Below are 19259 nucleotides of genomic sequence, written 5' to 3'. Positions count from 1 at the left end.
AACCGTTGTGTAGGTTTACTATGTTACATAGAATTAATGTTTACAGTTTTAAAACAAAAAAAAATAATGAAAAATGTTATTTTTTGGAGGTGAATTACCTCTTTTCTAGATTGCCTCTTCCTAGCTGGCGGTAGTCGATACTTCCAGCTCCATTTCTAGATATGTTGCACTTGATCGAGTGCTATGCTGTGTTCCTTTTCATTATAATGTTTATTTTTTCTAAAATTTCCATGCCCTTCTTCTCCTCCTCTCCCCCCTCTTCTTCCCTTCTCTCTCACCCTTTCCCCCAGACACCTTGGGATGATCCTCATTATCGAGACATGCACCCAGATGGCGGATAATCAGAAGATATTCAAGCTGCTCACACTCAACACTCATGGTTTCAACTCACCGACAACCAGAGGCCAAACCCTCTCACACTTCAAGAAGAAAGGTATTGACATACTACTTCTAAAAGAAACTCACTTCACTAACAACAAGGTCCCCTCTTTTGGGAAAGCACACTATGATAGATGGTTCCACGCTACCTCTCCTCAGACTAAATCAAAAGGAGTATCAATAGCCATAGCTAAGGATATTCCATTCCTACTTCATGACCAGATGGCTGATACAAATGGCCGATATTTAATGATTAAAGGTATTTTGGCTGGGGTAGCTGTCACCATCTGCAATATTTATGCTCCAAATAAGAAGCAATTAAAATGGGTTCTAGCCATTTTCAAAACGATTAGAGATTTCAGGGAAGGCACACTTATACTTGGTGGGGACTTCAATCTAGCCCTTGAACCCTCCATCGATACAACAAAGAAAAAAAGCGCTATCTCTCTGGGAGACCTGGTAAGATTGAAACAAGCCCTCCACTCATTGAATCTAATAGATATTTGGCGCTACATGAACCCAACTAAACGGGACTACACCTTCTTCTCGCATACGCATGGCTCTTACCACCGAATAGATTATTTATTTGTACCCAGATCTTCATTACCCAATATTCAGCGGGCAGATATAAACCCCTCCCTGTTCTCGGATCACTCGTATGTATGTATGTACTAACCAGGGATTCAAGCTTCAGGAGGCTAATTTGCATATTCCAGGTGCCTTCTGGGAGAAGCGAAGTCTCCCTAAGCTAGAAGATCGTTGGGTACAGCCGGGACCAGCTGCTTCGAAAGCATCACCAAACCAGGGATTCAAGCTTCAGGAGGCTAATTTGCATATTCCAGGTGCCTTCTGGGAGAAGCGAAGTCTCCCTAAGCTAGAAGATCGTTGGGTACAGCCGGGACCAGCTGCTTCGAAAGCATCACCAAACCAGGGATTCAAGCTTCAGGAGGCTAATTTGCATATTCCAGGTGCCTTCTGGGAGAAGCGAAGTCTCCCTAAGCTAGAAGATTGTTGGGTACAGCCGGGACCAGCTGCTTCGAAAGCCTCACCAAACCAGGGATTCAAGCTTCAGGAGGCTAATTTGCATATTCCAGGTGCCTTCTGGGAGAAGCGAAGTCTCCCTAAGCTAGAAGATCGTTGGGTACAGCCGGGACCAGCTGCTTCGAAAGCATCACCAAACCAGGGATTCAAGCTTCAGGAGGCTAATTTGCATATTCCAGGTGCCTTCTGGGAGAAGCGAAGTCTCCCTAAGCTAGAAGATCGTTGGGTACAGCCGGGACCAGCTGCTTCGAAAGCATCACCAAACCAGGGATTCAAGCTTCAGGAGGCTAATTTGCATATTCCAGGTGCCTTCTGGGAGAAGCGAAGTCTCCCTAAGCTAGAAGATCGTTGGGTACAGCCGGGACCAGCTGCTTCGAAAGCATCACCAAACCAGGGATTCGAGCTTCAGGAGGCTAATTTGCATATTCCAGGTGCCTTCTGGGAGAAGCGAAGTCTCCCTAAGCTAGAAGATCGTTGGGTACAGCCGGGACCAGCTGCTTCGAAAGCCTCACCAAACCAGGGATTCGAGCTTCAGGAGGCTAATTTGCATATTCCAGGTGCCTTCTGGGAGAAGCGAAGTCTCCCTAAGCTAGAAGATCGTTGGGTACAGCCGGGACCAGCTGCTTCGAAAGCCTCACCAAACCAGGGATTCGAGCTTCAGGAGGCTAATTTGCATATTCCAGGTGCCTTCTGGGAGAAGCGAAGTCTCCCTAAGCTAGAAGATCGTTGGGTACAGCCGGGACCAGCTGCTTCGAAAGCCTCACCAAACCAGGGATTCAAGCTTCAGGAGGCTAATTTGCATATTCCAGGTGCCTTCTGGGAGAAGCGAAGTCTCCCTAAGCTAGAAGATCGTTGGGTACAGCCGGGACCAGCTGCTTCGAAAGCATCACCAAACCAGGGATTCAAGCTTCAGGAGGCTAATTTGCATATTCCAGGTGCCTTCTGGGAGAAGCGAAGTCTCCCTAAGCTAGAAGATCGTTGGGTACAGCCGGGACCAGCTGCTTCGAAAGCATCACCAAACCAGGGATTCAAGCTTCAGGAGGCTAATTTGCATATTCCAGGTGCCTTCTGGGAGAAGCGAAGTCTCCCTAAGCTAGAAGATCGTTGGGTACAGCCGGGACCAGCTGCTTCGAAAGCATCACCAAACCAGGGATTCAAGCTTCAGGAGGCTAATTTGCATATTCCAGGTGCCTTCTGGGAGAAGCGAAGTCTCCCTAAGCTAGAAGATCGTTGGGTACAGCCGGGACCAGCTGCTTCGAAAGCATCACCAAACCAGGGATTCAAGCTTCAGGAGGCTAATTTGCATATTCCAGGTGCCTTCTGGGAGAAGCGAAGTCTCCCTAAGCTAGAAGATCGTTGGGTACAGCCGGGACCAGCTGCTTCGAAAGCATCACCAAACCAGGGATTCAAGCTTCAGGAGGCTAATTTGCATATTCCAGGTGCCTTCTGGGAGAAGCGAAGTCTCCCTAAGCTAGAAGATCGTTGGGTACAGCCGGGACCAGCTGCTTCGAAAGCATCACCAAACCAGGGATTCAAGCTTCAGGAGGCTAATTTGCATATTCCAGGTGCCTTCTGGGAGAAGCGAAGTCTCCCTAAGCTAGAAGATCGTTGGGTACAGCCGGGACCAGCTGCTTCGAAAGCATCACCAAACCAGGGATTCAAGCTTCAGGAGGCTAATTTGCATATTCCAGGTGCCTTCTGGGAGAAGCGAAGTCTCCCTAAGCTAGAAGATCGTTGGGTACAGCCGGGACCAGCTGCTTCGAAAGCATCACCAAACCAGGGATTCAAGCTTCAGGAGGCTAATTTGCATATTCCAGGTGCCTTCTGGGAGAAGCGAAGTCTCCCTAAGCTAGAAGATCGTTGGGTACAGCCGGGACCAGCTGCTTCGAAAGCATCACCAAACCAGGGATTCAAGCTTCAGGAGGCTAATTTGCATATTCCAGGTGCCTTCTGGGAGAAGCGAAGTCTCCCTAAGCTAGAAGATCGTTGGGTACAGCCGGGACCAGCTGCTTCGAAAGCATCACCAAACCAGGGATTCAAGCTTCAGGAGGCTAATTTGCATATTCCAGGTGCCTTCTGGGAGAAGCGAAGTCTCCCTAAGCTAGAAGATCGTTGGGTACAGCCGGGACCAGCTGCTTCGAAAGCATCACCAAACCAGGGATTCAAGCTTCAGGAGGCTAATTTGCATATTCCAGGTGCCTTCTGGGAGAAGCGAAGTCTCCCTAAGCTAGAAGATCGTTGGGTACAGCCGGGACCAGCTGCTTCGAAAGCATCACCAAACCAGGGATTCAAGCTTCAGGAGGCTAATTTGCATATTCCAGGTGCCTTCTGGGAGAAGCGAAGTCTCCCTAAGCTAGAAGATCGTTGGGTACAGCCGGGACCAGCTGCTTCGAAAGCATCACCAAACCAGGGATTCAAGCTTCAGGAGGCTAATTTGCATATTCCAGGTGCCTTCTGGGAGAAGCGAAGTCTCCCTAAGCTAGAAGATCGTTGGGTACAGCCGGGACCAGCTGCTTCGAAAGCATCACCAAACCAGGGATTCAAGCTTCAGGAGGCTAATTTGCATATTCCAGGTGCCTTCTGGGAGAAGCGAAGTCTCCCTAAGCTAGAAGATCGTTGGGTACAGCCGGGACCAGCTGCTTCGAAAGCATCACCAAACCAGGGATTCAAGCTTCAGGAGGCTAATTTGCATATTCCAGGTACCTTCTGGGAGAAGCGAAGTCTCCCTAAGCTAGAAGATCGTTGGGTACAGCCGGGACCAGCTGCTTCGAAAGCATCACCAAACCAGGGATTCAAGCTTCAGGAGGCTAATTTGCATATTCCAGGTGCCTTCTGGGAGAAGCGAAGTCTCCCTAAGCTAGAAGATCGTTGGGTACAGCCGGGACCAGCTGCTTCGAAAGCATCACCAAACCAGGGATTCAAGCTTCAGGAGGCTAATTTGCATATTCCAGGTGCCTTCTGGGAGAAGCGAAGTCTCCCTAAGCTAGAAGATCGTTGGGTACAGCCGGGACCAGCTGCTTCGAAAGCATCACCAAACCAGGGATTCAAGCTTCAGGAGGCTAATTTGCATATTCCAGGTGCCTTCTGGGAGAAGCGAAGTCTCCCTAAGCTAGAAGATCGTTGGGTACAGCCGGGACCAGCTGCTTCGAAAGCATCACCAAACCAGGGATTCAAGCTTCAGGAGGCTAATTTGCATATTCCAGGTGCCTTCTGGGAGAAGCGAAGTCTCCCTAAGCTAGAAGATCGTTGGGTACAGCCGGGACCAGCTGCTTCGAAGGCATCACCAAACCAGGGATTCAAGCTTCAGGAGGCTAATTTGCATATTCCAGGTGCCTTCTGGGAGAAGCGAAGTCTCCCTAAGCTAGAAGATCGTTGGGTACAGCCGGGACCAGCTGCTTCGAAGGCATCACCAAACCAGGGATTCAAGCTTCAGGAGGCTAATTTGCATATTCCAGGTGCCTTCTGGGAGAAGCGAAGTCTCCCTAAGCTAGAAGATCGTTGGGTACAGCCGGGACCAGCTGCTTCGAAGGCATCACCAAACCAGGGATTCAAGCTTCAGGAGGCTAATTTGCATATTCCAGGTGCCTTCTGGGAGAAGCGAAGTCTCCCTAAGCTAGAAGATCGTTGGGTACAGCCGGGACCAGCTGCTTCGAAGGCATCACCAAACCAGGGATTCAAGCTTCAGGAGGCTAATTTGCATATTCCAGGTGCCTTCTGGGAGAAGCGAAGTCTCCCTAAGCTAGAAGATCGTTGGGTACAGCCGGGACCAGCTGCTTCGAAGGCATCACCAAACCAGGGATTCAAGCTTCAGGAGGCTAATTTGCATATTCCAGGTGCCTTCTGGGAGAAGCGAAGTCTCCCTAAGCTAGAAGATCGTTGGGTACAGCCGGGACCAGCTGCTTCGAAGGCATCACCAAACCAGGGATTCAAGCTTCAGGAGGCTAATTTGCATATTCCAGGTGCCTTCTGGGAGAAGCGAAGTCTCCCTAAGCTAGAAGATCGTTGGGTACAGCCGGGACCAGCTGCTTCGAAAGCATCACCAAACCAGGGATTCAAGCTTCAGGAGGCTAATTTGCATATTCCAGGTGCCTTCTGGGAGAAGCGAAGTCTCCCTAAGCTAGAAGATCGTTGGGTACAGCCGGGACCAGCTGCTTCGAAAGCATCACCAAACCAGGGATTCAAGCTTCAGGAGGCTAATTTGCATATTCCAGGTGCCTTCTGGGAGAAGCGAAGTCTCCCTAAGCTAGAAGATCGTTGGGTACAGCCGGGACCAGCTGCTTCGAAAGCATCACCAAACCAGGGATTCAAGCTTCAGGAGGCTAATTTGCATATTCCAGGTGCCTTCTGGGAGAAGCGAAGTCTCCCTAAGCTAGAAGATCGTTGGGTACAGCCGGGACCAGCTGCTTCGAAAGCATCACCAAACCAGGGATTCAAGCTTCAGGAGGCTAATTTGCATATTCCAGGTGCCTTCTGGGAGAAGCGAAGTCTCCCTAAGCTAGAAGATCGTTGGGTACAGCCGGGACCAGCTGCTTCGAAAGCCTCACCAAACCAGGGATTCAAGCTTCAGGAGGCTAATTTGCATATTCCAGGTGCCTTCTGGGAGAAGCGAAGTCTCCCTAAGCTAGAAGATCGTTGGGTACAGCCGGGACCAGCTGCTTCGAAAGCCTCACCAAACCAGGGATTCAAGCTTCAGGAGGCTAATTTGCATATTCCAGGTGCCTTCTGGGAGAAGCGAAGTCTCCCTAAGCTAGAAGATCGTTGGGTACAGCCGGGACCAGCTGCTTCGAAAGCCTCACCAAACCAGGGATTCAAGCTTCAGGAGGCTAATTTGCATATTCCAGGTGCCTTCTGGGAGAAGCGAAGTCTCCCTAAGCTAGAAGATCGTTGGGTACAGCCGGGACCAGCTGCTTCGAAAGCCTCACCAAACCAGGGATTCAAGCTTCAGGAGGCTAATTTGCATATTCCAGGTGCCTTCTGGGAGAAGCGAAGTCTCCCTAAGCTAGAAGATCGTTGGGTACAGCCGGGACCAGCTGCTTCGAAAGCCTCACCAAACCAGGGATTCAAGCTTCAGGAGGCTAATTTGCATATTCCAGGTGCCTTCTGGGAGAAGCGAAGTCTCCCTAAGCTAGAAGATCGTTGGGTACAGCCGGGACCAGCTGCTTCGAAAGCCTCACCAAACCAGGGATTCAAGCTTCAGGAGGCTAATTTGCATATTCCAGGTGCCTTCTGGGAGAAGCGAAGTCTCCCTAAGCTAGAAGATCGTTGGGTACAGCCGGGACCAGCTGCTTCGAAAGCCTCACCAAACCAGGGATTCAAGCTTCAGGAGGCTAATTTGCATATTCCAGGTGCCTTCTGGGAGAAGCGAAGTCTCCCTAAGCTAGAAGATCGTTGGGTACAGCCGGGACCAGCTGCTTCGAAAGCATCACCAAACCGCGCGCCGTAAGGCCTGTAGGACATTATTGCAAGAGAGCTTGGCTGAGTAGATTACACAAGAAGGAAAACACACAGCAAGTCAGCAGGATCTAGGAGCAACATGGCAGATGTGACAACCTACATGGTGAGCTGCAGCATGTGCTACATGTTCACAGATCGACCAGAAGAAGAATCCAATTTCACCTGTCAGAAGTGTAGACTAGTGGCCCTTTTAGAAGAAAAGGTGCGGGGTCTGGAAGAAAGAATAGCAACTTTGAAACTCATCAAAGAGAATGAAGACTTTCTAGACAGAACAGAAGCATTTCTACTGGTCACAGAAGGTGCAAAAAGTGTCAGAGAACCTCCAAAAGCAGATGTGTGGAAGCATGTTTCCAAAAGAAGCAAGAAGACCATGGAGAAATCACCAACCACACAACTGAAGAACCGATATCAAATCTTTGTAGAGGATGAAGATGGCACACCTAAGAATGAAGCAATACCAGCAAGCAAAAAAGAAAAGGGCACACAGCAACAAGTGACAGCAAAAAGTACAGCCAAGAAGCAACGAAGAGTGGTGGTGGTGGGAGACTCACTACTGAGAGGCACCGAAGCAGCCATCTGCAGAACGGACATAACTGCAAGAGAAGTATGCTGCCTTCCAGGTGCGATGATCAAGGATGTGACCGATAGGATACCAAAGCTCTTCAGCTCCAAGGACGTCCACCCATTTCTTCTGATACATGTTGGCACCAATGACACGGCAAGGAAGGACCTACCGACAATCTGCAAGGACTTTGAAGAGTTGGGGAAGAAAGTAAAGGAACTGGATGCACAGGTAGTTTTTTCTTCTATCCTTCCAGTAGACGGGCATGGCACCAGGAGATGGAACAGGATCCTTGATGCAAACAACTGGCTAAGACGATGGTGCAGACAACAAGGATTTGGATTCCTGGACCACGGTGTGAATTACTGGTATGATGGACTCCTCGCCAGAGACGGACTACACCTCAACAAACCTGGGAAACACACATTCGCCAGAAGACTCGCTACACTCATCAGGAGGGCGTTAAACTAGAAGAAGAGGGGACGGGAAGAAAAACATTAGACTCGAACAAAGACGACCCAGGAAAACATACTCAGAAGGGAGGTAAGAACATTTCTAAAACAATCCACAGTGAGGAGATTGGAACAAAACAAAATCTTCTAAACTGCATGCTCGCAAACGCCAGAAGCCTGACAAACAAGATGGAAGAACTAGAAGCAGAAATATCTACAGGTAACTTTGACATAGTGGGAATAACCGAGACATGGTTAGATGAAAGCTATGACTGGGCAGTTAACTTACAGGGTTACAGTCTGTTTAGAAAGGATCGTAAAAATCGGAGAGGAGGAGGGGTTTGTCTCTATGTAAAGTCTTGTCTAAAGTCCACTTTAAGGGAGGATATTAGCGAAGGGAATGAGGATGTCGAGTCCATATGGGTTGAAATTCATGGAGGGAAAAATGGTAACAAAATTCTCATTGGGGTCTGTTACAAACCCCCAAATATAACAGAAAGCATGGAAAGTCTACTTCTAAAGCAGATAGATGAAGCTGCAACCCATAATGAGGTCCTGGTTATGGGGGACTTTAACTACCCGGATATTAACTGGGAAACAGAAACCTGTGAAACCCATAAAGGCAACAGGTTTCTGCTAATAACCAAGAAAAATTATCTTTCACAATTGGTGCAGAATCCAACCAGAGGAGCAGCACTTTTAGACCTAATACTATCTAATAGACCTGACAGAATAACAAATCTGCAGGTGGTTGGGCATTTAGGAAATAGCGACCACAATATTGTGCAGTTTCACCTGTCTTTCACTAGGGGGACTTGTCAGGGAGTCACAAAAACATTGAACTTTAGGAAGGCAAAGTTTGAACAGCTTAGAGATGCCCTTAATCTGGTAGACTGGGACAATATCCTCAGAAATGAGAATACAGATAATAAATGGGAAATGTTTAAGAACATCCTAAATAGGCAGTGTAAGCGGTTTATACCTTGTGGGAATAAAAGGACTAGAAATAGGAAAAACCCAATGTGGCTAAACAAAGAAGTAAGACAGGCAATTAACAGTAAAAAGAAAGCATTTGCACTACTAAAGCAGGATGGCACCATTGAAGCTCTAAAAAACTATAGGGAGAAAAATACTTTATCTAAAAAACTAATTAAAGCTGCCAAAAAGGAAACAGAGAAGCACATTGCTAAGGAGAGTAAAACTAATCCCAAACTGTTCTTCAACTATATCAATAGTAAAAGAATAAAAACTGAAAATGTAGGCCCCTTAAAAAATAGTGAGGAAAGAATGGTTGTAGATGACGAGGAAAAAGCTAACATATTAAACACCTTCTTCTCCACGGTATTCACGGTGGAAAATGAAATGCTAGGTGAAATCCCAAGAAACAATGAAAACCCTATATTAAGGGTCACCAATCTAACCCAAGAAGAGGTGCGAAACCGGCTAAATAAGATTAAAATAGATAAATCTCCGGGTCCGGATGGCATACACCCACGAGTACTAAGAGAACTAAGTAATGTAATAGATAAACCATTATTTCTTATTTTTAGTGACTCTATAGCAACAGGGTCTGTTCCGCAGGACTGGCGCATAGCAAATGTGGTGCCAATATTCAAAAAGGGCTCTAAAAGTGAACCTGGAAATTATAGGCCAGTAAGTCTAACCTCTATTGTTGGTAAAATATTTGAAGGGTTTCTGAGGGATGTTATTCTGGATTATCTCAATGAGAATAACTGTTTAACTCCATATCAGCATGGGTTTATGAGAAATCGCTCCTGTCAAACCAATCTAATCAGTTTTTATGAAGAGGTAAGCTATAGACTGGACCACGGTGAGTCATTGGACGTGGTATATCTCGATTTTTCCAAAGCGTTTGATACCGTGCCGCACAAGAGGTTGGTACACAAAATGAGAATGCTTGGTCTGGGGGAAAATGTGTGTAAATGGGTTAGTAACTGGCTTAGTGATAGAAAGCAGAGGGTGGTTATAAATGGTATAGTCTCTAACTGGGTCGCTGTGACCAGTGGGGTACCGCAGGGGTCAGTATTGGGACCTGTTCTCTTCAACATATCCATTAATGATCTGGTAGAAGGTTTACACAGTAAAATATCGATATTTGCAGATGATACAAAACTATGTAAAGCAGTTAATACAAGAGAAGATAGTATTCTGCTACAGATGGATCTGGATAAGTTGGAAACTTGGGCTGAAAGGTGGCAGATGAGGTTTAACAATGATAAATGTAAGGTTATACACATGGGAAGAGGGAATCAATATCACCATTACACACTGAACGGGAAACTACTGGGTAAATCTGACAGGGAGAAGGACTTGGGGATCCTAGTTAATGATAAACTTACCTGGAGCAGCCAGTGCCAGGCAGCAGCTGCCAAGGCAAACAGGATCATGGGGTGCATTAAAAGAGGTCTGGATACACATGATGAGAGCATTATACTGCCTCTGTACAAATCCCTAGTTAGACCGCACATGGAGTACTGTGTCCAGTTTTGGGCACCGGTGCTCAGGAAGGATATAATGGAACTAGAGAGAGTACAAAGGAGGGCAACAAAATTAATAAAGGGGATGGGAGAACTACAATACCCAGATAGATTAGCGAAATTAGGATTATTTAGTCTAGAAAAAAGACGACTGAGGGGCGATCTAATAACCATGTATAAGTATATAAGGGGACAATACAAATATCTCGCTGAGGATCTGTTTATACCAAGGAAGGTGACGGGCACAAGGGGGCATTCTTTGCGTCTGGAGGAGAGAAGGTTTTTCCACCAACATAGAAGAGGATTCTTTACTGTTAGGGCAGTGAGAATCTGGAATTGCTTGCCTGAGGAGGTGGTGATGGCGAACTCAGTCGAGGGGTTCAAGAGAGGCCTGGATGTCTTCCTGGAGCAGAACAATATTGTATCATACAATTATTAGGTTCTGTAGAAGGACGTAGATCTGGGTATTTATTATGATGGAATATAGGCTGAACTGGATGGACAAATGTCTTTTTTCGGCCTTACTAACTATGTTACTATGTTACTATGTTACTATGTTACTATGTATTATGTGCTTCAGACAAGGATCTCTTCTCACTTAACTATACCCAACTATTGGGAGGCACTGCTTCCCTTCTCCGCTCTTGGAAAGACACATACCTTTCTTGGATAGGAAGGAAAAACATCTTAAAAAGCCTAATCCTCCCAAAATATATCTACATTCTTAACATGCTCCCAATCCACCTGCCTGCTCTTTTCTAGCTAAAGTACATTCCCTCTTTTTCCGTTATATCTGGCAAAATGGTAAATCGCGCATTAACTCAAAAATGCTTTCTCTCCCCAAAAATATGGGTGGGATGGGCGCACCAGACATTACAAAATATTAAGAGGCGGCACATTTATCACGACCGATTCACTGGATTAGGAAATCTGAAGACAAACAATGGTTAAACATTGAAGAAGCAATGTCCTCTACACCCCTACACTCTCTGTTGCTTAGCCATTCCAAAGATCCAGCCCCACCTAAACAAAAAATATCCACACTTTAGCCACTTTTTTTTGAAATTTGGAAAAAAGTCTACCATGCCTTGTCCCCTCCTCTATCACCACTAACTAAAATCACTGATGTTCTAGATTCACTTCCCATCTGTGCGGCTAAAATCCCACTTGATCAGCTAATAGAAGACGGGGCACTCCCCCCCTTACATAACGTACTCAAAATCCCTGGACTCTCGGGCTTCACTTTTTTGCAATATGGTAAACTCACCCATCTCTTCCACCAATACTACCAATCAACCGATCTCAATAGATCCTTAACCCTTTATGAAACATTATGCGCCAGTTTGAAAACACCCACTAAGAGCCTATCGACAATATATCATTCTTTACTCAAAATAGACACATCCCCGAAGCGAGCATATTTGACTTGATGGGAAAGGGATTTAGGCATCACCTTCTCGGACTCCCAGATAACAATATATATAGAAATACACATCGCCCTTCTACCTGTGTGCGCATCCAAGAAAACTCATTTAAAATTATCTCCAGATGGTATTTAACCCCTAACTGAATCCAGAAGTGGCACCACTCAACGAAGCCCAATTGTTGGAGGTGTGATGCCGACAGGGGCAGCTTCATACACATATGGTGGTCTTGTCCATCCCTAGCGGCCTTCTGGAGGGTGGTAACTTCCACCCTCCAGAAATTACTGGAAAAAAATGTAGCCTTAAAACCGGAAAATGTCTTTTTAAACATCCCGCTATGGCCAAGGGATGAGTATGCTTCCAAATTATCACAATTCATAATGGCGGCAGGGAAATCCTTAATCCCTCTAAATTGGAACACCAAAGCTGCTCCCACAGCAGGACAACTTCTCCTCAAGGTGGATCAATTATATCGCATGGAGGAACTCGCTGCTAGAGTTAACCATTCCACTACTAGATTCCAAAATATCTGGAAACTTTGGACTCGATACAGGTCACAGCCCACCTTTCATTCCGAGATATAATTATTAATCAATGCACTCACCCCAGGGTGTCACAATTCCCCCCCCCCCCCACCCTCCTACTCTACCCACCACCCCTCTCTTATTCCTTGCTATACCTTACATACGTTTTCTCCCTTTTCTTTTCTTCTCTTTTTTATCTGGATTGTTAATTGTTTAGTATAACTCTTCTGTTCAGAAAGAAAAATGTTATCACCCTCTTATTATTGGTACTTAAACTTATGAAAGTTTAATCTCAGAGCCTTTTTACCTAGCTCTTAATACCTCATATATATGTTGTCATGACCATATCATTTGATACTTCTGTTATAAAGCTGTTTGTTAAATTTGAAATTCTTAATAAAAAGAACATTGAAAGAAATTAAGGTAGATGGGTCTGCATTTCTGGACAGTGAGGTGGGGTTTAACTTGATCAATGCTAGGTTCATCCAGATCAGAGACCTCAACCCACATTCACTGTCCACACCCATACCCATAATCACCATCAACTCCACCACTTGAGATAGGGGTATTTTACTCAAGTTATCCGAAGTTTACAACTTCAGGCAGGGGCCATGCACTCTGAAGTGTTAGACTGTTATGTGCTAGAGGGTCTGCCCTCACCTGTGGTTCTTGGACTTCTTTGGCTCGCTCTGCAAAATCCTGTAGTAAATTGGCAGACTCAGGAAGTGGTAAAGTGGAGTGAGTATTGTCAAGGACGCTGCTTGAGTACTCGGCTTGCTAGGGTGGATATACCCAGTCTGTGCCGAAATACCTGTCTGATTTTGGGGATGTGTTCTCGGAGCAGGAGTGTCAAGAACTACCATATTTTTCGGACTACAAGACGCACTTTTTCCCCCCAAAAAAAGGGGGGAGAATGGGGGGTGCGTCTAATAGTCACAATGCAAGCTTACCGTGGCGGCAGAGGTGCGGTGGCAGAGGTGCGGCGGCAGAGGTGCGGCGGCAGAGGTGTGGCGGCAGAGGAGGCGCAGTAAGCGGGGTCCCTTTCTCCGGTGAGGTGATGCAGCAGCCCGGTAAGCAGCAGAGCCGGGTGAATCCTGTTGTTATCGGTGGTGGCGGCCATTTTCCTGAGGCCGCGCGTGCGCAGATGGTGCGCTCTGCTTCCTGAGGCTTCAGGAAAATGGCCGCCGCGATCTCCATCTGCGCACGCGCAGCCTCCCGCGGCAATTTTCCTGAAGCCCTGGGAAGCAGAGCGCTTCATCTGCACACGCGCGGCCTCAGGAAGATGGCCGCCCCCACCGATAACAACAGGTTTCACCCGGCTCTGCTGCTTACCGGGCTGCTGCATTACCTCACCGGAGAAAGGGACCCCGCTTACTGCGCCTCCTCTGCCGCCACACCTCTGCCACCGCAGGATTCAACCGGCTCTGCTGCTTACCGGGCTGCTGCATCACCATACCGGGGAAAGGGACCCCTCTCACGCCATACCTCTCACTGCGCCTCCTCATCCCAGCACCTCCTCATCCCAGCACCTCCCCACCTCTGCCGACACCATGCCTCCTGTGACCCTGCTCTGCCACCGCCAGCCCTCAGGTAAGATACTGTAAATTCGGACAATAAGACGGACCCCCATGTTATAAAAAATCTTTTTTTCTGCAATTTTCACCCCAAATTTGGGGTGCGCCTTATGGTCCGGTGCGTCTTATAGTCCGAAAAATACGGTACTTCCCCATTATACTTATGACTGCACCTTTAATCTTGTTCCTGGTGCCAAGCTGCCTAAAAGCAGACTCTATAATATCTCTGTTCCAGAAAGGCAGGCCATGAAGGACTATTCGCAGAAAGGTTGGCAAAGGGTCATATTAGGCAATCCTCTTTCCCCATTGCTGTGGGGTTCTTTTTTGTAAAGAAAAAAGATGGGGATTACTCTCATGCCTAGATTTCTGCAAAGTCAATATGATCACAGTCCGAGATCCTTAGCCGCTCGTTCTTATTTCGAACCTCTTTAATCATATTGTAGTAGCAAAATGGTTTTCAAAACTAGACCTCAGTATACTGTATAGTCAGTGTATAATCTTATTTGCATTAAAGAGGGGGATGAGTTGAAAATAGCATTCAATACGCCTGAGGGACACTATGAGAGCCTGGTGATGCTTTTTGGGTTGACGAACGCACCTGCCACCTTTCAGCACTTTACAAATTACATCTTTAGTCACCTAGTAGGCAGATTTGTGGTTATATATCTGGATGACATATTAATTTATTCACCTGATATTGAGTCACATCAGGTACATGTCAGTCAAGTCTTACATATACTGAAAGACAATAAATTATATGTCAAACCCAAGAAGTGTATGTTCTCGGTTGAGGAGATCCCTTTCCTAAGATTTGTGTTGTCATCCAACAGTTTTTCGCATGGATCCAGCGAAACTCGGGGCTGTATTGGATTGGGATCAGCCTGAGGATTTGAAGGCATTGCAAAGGTTTTTAATTTTCGCCAACTACTACCACAAGTTCATCAAAAACTCTTATGGATATGACTAGGAAAGGAATGGACTTTTTCAAGTAGTCCAATTCTGCCAGGGAGGCATTTTATACCTTGAAAGAGAGGAGCTAGAAGACCGCAGTATCTGATTGATCCTACTCCTGCACTGAAAAGAAGCATTTTTCCTTCTTTTTAAATGGTGTTTATTTCTTTTGGAAGAACATAGGTTAATCAACCATGTTGGAAACTCTGGGTGTATGAGTTCCCAGCTATGCTCGGTTAGCCACTATCATCCCCTTTATAATCTGGGTCCTGATTTAAACCCATGGCAGAGCTCACTTTTGCTGCATGACTTGGTGGAGAGGTGTTTTTATGAAGAGTTTTGGATGAGTTATCTGTGACTGTTGCATGGTTTGTGTGATAATTCCCTTCCCTCCTCTTACTTTGATTATTCCCCCATTGTCCACTCCCTGGTGTATTCCTCTGTATATATGAGTGAATATTTGTATGCTTGGTATTTCAGTTTACCCTTGTTTGTGTTGCCTTGTTCATTGGGTTGGTGTACTGCGGTACACAGTAGCGCCCCTCTTCCCTGGGTGGGCAGAAGAGAACAGATGGAGAGCTGATTCAGAAGATAAGGCAAAGGTGGTGGCCCCGGCAACTTCACCTTCAGAAAAATCCCGGGGAATAGGGAGAGCTAGGGTGCCACCTAGTGGTAGGGATAGGGAATGAGCCCCTGGTCCCGGGTCACATGACAGCTGAGTCGTGACAACTTGATTGATTCCACACTGGACCTACCTTTGTATGTGGCAGATTTGTTGCAGAAATTTCTGCAACTGACCCATTCATCTGAATGGCAGAATTCCACGTGCTTGATGCCAAAACAAGGATATGTTTGCTGCATGTAAATACACCCTTAGGACTCAGTTTTGTCTGTCGACCGCAACCTAGAAGGATTGCTTAATAGAAATCTGGGACAGCCTGAAACATTTCCTTCCTTCTCAGAAGTTCTGGCGGATGCTGCCATCTTCCACCATGCTGTACACTGCAGCACTTTATGATTTCTAATACAGCCAAAGCTCACCATGATATTAGCATTATTTGAGCATGCTCGTGTGTCATCCGAGTGTCTTTGGCATTGCTTGAATAATGCAACTGCAACACATGCAGGAATTGCCTAACAAAACAGTCTGTGGGGACATGAACATATTTTTTGAGCATGTTGTAGACACCGCTTTATCTGAGCTTGTTAGCTCATCACTACTTAGCGGAGGTTTCAATAATTTTCTTTAAAAATAGGACAGAATGATCATAAACTACAGAAACAAGTACAACAGGGAGAAAAAAATTATAAGATTATCTCTGTATAGACCCTCATAAAGACTGTTGGCGGGATCAGCTGACAGCGTAATGTGTATGGGGAATTCCGACTCTCCCCCGAAAGACCAATTGTAACAACTCTGCTGGGAACACTGCATGGCCTCCCATCCCTCACACACCATCTTACTCACTGCTCCGGGTCATGTTGTGATTTTGTCTGTTGCTAGCTCCATATTCTGTGCCTCTGCTCTCTGCATGCTTCCTGGCTGTGTGCATAGGGGGGCGGCACCAGAACTCTCTGGTTCTTATGGAATCAGGGTGCACCTGTCTAATCTGTTCCTGACCAAATACCATGAGGCCTCCAGTATTTAGGGCAGCTCCACTCTGTGGACTGGGCCTGTGCAATATCTAAACTCAGTTAGTGTCTAGCTTCTGAGCTGCCAGGCCTTGCTCTGTGTTCCTCCTTCTCTGGAGGCTCTACTCTTAGCTTTGCCTTGTTCTTGTTGGTCTGCCGTCCATGAGGCTGTATATCCTGGTCTCATTGTCTGTATCCTTGTTTTGGTCTGTCTGCCCTCTAGGAGGCAGAATATTCTTGTCCTTGTCTCTTTGTTCTTGTGCCTTGTCTCGTTCCATTACCTTGTCTGAACTTAGTCTTATCTCTGTCTCCCTGTCTCCTTGTCTGTGGCTTCTTTCCCTGCTGTGTCTTTCTTTGTGTCCTTTCTGTTTGCTTATGCTCCGCACTCTTGCGGCTCTGCCTGCTCTGTACCCTTGTGACTTTGTCTGGGCTCCGCTCTCTTGCAGCTTTACTTCTGCTCCACACTCCTGCGGTTCTGTTCTTTCAGCTCTGCTTTGCTCCTCCTGCTACAGAACCTCTTGCTGCAGCGCTTCTCCGCATACCTTGCGGTTCAGCTCTGCTTTGTTCCTGCTACTGCAAAACCTCTTGTTGCAGTTCCTCTCCACTTACCTTGCGGTTCTGTTCTGCTTGCGCCCTGGTGCTGCAGAACCTCTTGCTGCAGCTCTTCTCCGTATACCTTGCGGTTGAGCTCTGCTTTGTTTCTTCTTTTGCAGAACCTTTTGCTGCTCTACAGCTCTTCTCTGCAGGGTTGCAGTTCTCCTGTGTTAACAGGTCTCTACCTGTTTCTCCATTTACCAGTCCTTTCTATCAGTACCAGTACTTGCACCCGCTGTGTGAACAGGATCCTACCTTTTCCTCCTCACACCATTCCTTCCTATCAGAACCAGTACCTGCACCCGCTGTGTGTACAGGATCCTACCTTATTAATACACCACTTTTGCCCTCTGTCTCTGCCGTGACAGCCTGCCCTGTGTCTCTGCCGTGCCTGCCAGCCCTGTGTCTCTGCCGTGCCTGCTTGCCCTGTGTCTCAGCTGTGCCTGCTTGCCCTGTGTCTCAGCCATGCCTGCTTGCCCTGTGTCTCAGCCGTGCCTGCTTACCTACTCATCCAAGTTTCAGCAGTGCTCATCTGGCAGTCCTGCCTGTCGCCCGCACCTGTCCTAGTGTTCCTGTCTCCCAAGTGGGATCAGCAGCCACAGCCAGACACCATCCTGGAGTGGCAGCTGACAGCTGTCTGCCGCACAAGCCTGACCTCACCATCAGAGGCTCCAGGGAAGACCAAGGCAGCTGTCCTAGTCACGCCCCTTCCAGGGTAGTCTGGTTGGTGGCACAGTGGGTCCACAAACCCCCTGGCTCACGCTCACCAGTCAGGACGTGAGCGTGAAACCAATGTAGTTAGCAGAGGAAGGCTGTGTTGGAAAACATTACAAGGATACCATCTCAATGCACAGAGACCTTCAGCACCAGTGACATCTAGTGTTGTCTGCTGGAAAAATTACTACTGTTTACAAGTATGCTTTAGGAACATGAAGAACATTTGTGGTTCTCTAGGAGTTGGTGTTTAAATCCACCTTCCGTACATATATTTCCTGTTGTACATTCAATTCTATGACCATTCTGATAGAATAGAAATTCATTTACCAGCTTGCCCAATTTTTCCATACATACCAAAGGTTGTTTAGTATCAGCTTAGCTTTTCAGCATAAAATGTAATTATTTCAAAAAGCAGCCAAAAGATGTAAAATATATCATAAGAGCTGACTGCTCTGTCATTTATAATGCTCAGTGTCCGTCATCCAAATATAAGTGTATAAATGTATTGCCGTATAAACTTCTATATATAGGTTTTGGTATAAATTGTATCAATTTGCCTTATACATTTTTACGAATATACAATAATTCTGAAATAAAATACAGAAATTAACATTCTCCAAGACATTGCAGGCTATATAATATATCAGAATAGAACATGTAGTTGTATTTTATATTATTTTGTCTGCTGAAGAATAGTACTTTAACATGCCTGATAAGCTCTTACCTGAGAGCATGTTATCCCGCAGTCTTTAATTCTCTGTATTGAATGACAGTTAGCAATTCCAAAGAAGAATATCATGAGAAAATGAGATCCACAACTTTTCCAGCTCAGAAAAGAGCATCTTGTGCTGTTAGATATCATGACTTCGCTCACTGTCAGTGAAAGCTCTGAGCACATAGAGGAAGAAGCACACAGCCTTGCTTTTATGGGTTAAACCCCTCCTTCTCACACCTCCTTAATTATGCAACAAAATTTTGTTAGTACTAGTATCAGTCATTATAATATGTAACCTTAAGGTTTTCATAATTACAGATTTAAATCTAAAAAAAAACTATGCATTTAGTTGTATCAGAATGTAACATTGATCCCTTAGCAGCACAGTGTAAAACATACATCATACATCAATATGCAGACTAATAACGACTGTTCTCTACATGCAGGCTGCTGTCATCATTAGGCTACGTTCACATTTGCGCTGTGCGATGTTGCGTCGGAGACGCAACGCACAACGCAAACAAAAACGCAACAAAACGCACGCTAAAACGCAGCATTTTGCGACGCATGCGTCCTTTTTTGCCGAATTTTGGACGCGAAAAAAAATGCAACTTGCTGCGTTTTCTGCGCCCTACGCTTGCGGCAAAAAAAACGCATGCGTCGCAAAACGCAGCACAACGCATGTCCATGCGCCCCCCCGATGTTAAATATAGGGGCGCATGCGTCGCCGCGGCTGTATCAGA

At 46.3% G+C, this 19259-nt stretch overlaps 1 protein-coding gene across 4 annotated transcripts in view; it reads right to left on the bottom strand.

Annotated features, from left to right (window-relative positions):
• IL17REL (interleukin 17 receptor E like) overlaps positions 1 to 18693 on the bottom strand; it is a 205268-nt gene extending 186575 nt beyond the window's left edge. For 2 of the 4 annotated variants that reach the window (XM_069764958.1, XM_069764961.1), the window contains exon 1: positions 18526 to 18693. In XM_069764958.1, coding sequence (XP_069621059.1) covers positions 18526 to 18663 — 138 coding nt within the window. In that variant the 5' untranslated portion in view covers positions 18664 to 18693. The remainder of the gene's footprint in view (positions 1 to 18525) is intronic. The other 2 variants (XM_069764960.1, XM_069764962.1) reach the window with 1 other exon arrangement.
• Between the last annotated feature and the right edge of the window lie 566 nt (positions 18694 to 19259).

The sequence above is a fragment of the Ranitomeya imitator genome, chromosome 4 (assembly GCF_032444005.1).
Source record: "Ranitomeya imitator isolate aRanImi1 chromosome 4, aRanImi1.pri, whole genome shotgun sequence".
Lineage (NCBI taxonomy): Eukaryota > Metazoa > Chordata > Amphibia > Anura > Dendrobatidae > Ranitomeya > Ranitomeya imitator.
The sequence above is the reverse complement of the archived record's forward strand: the minus strand, read 5'-3'. Positions and strand labels throughout refer to the sequence as shown.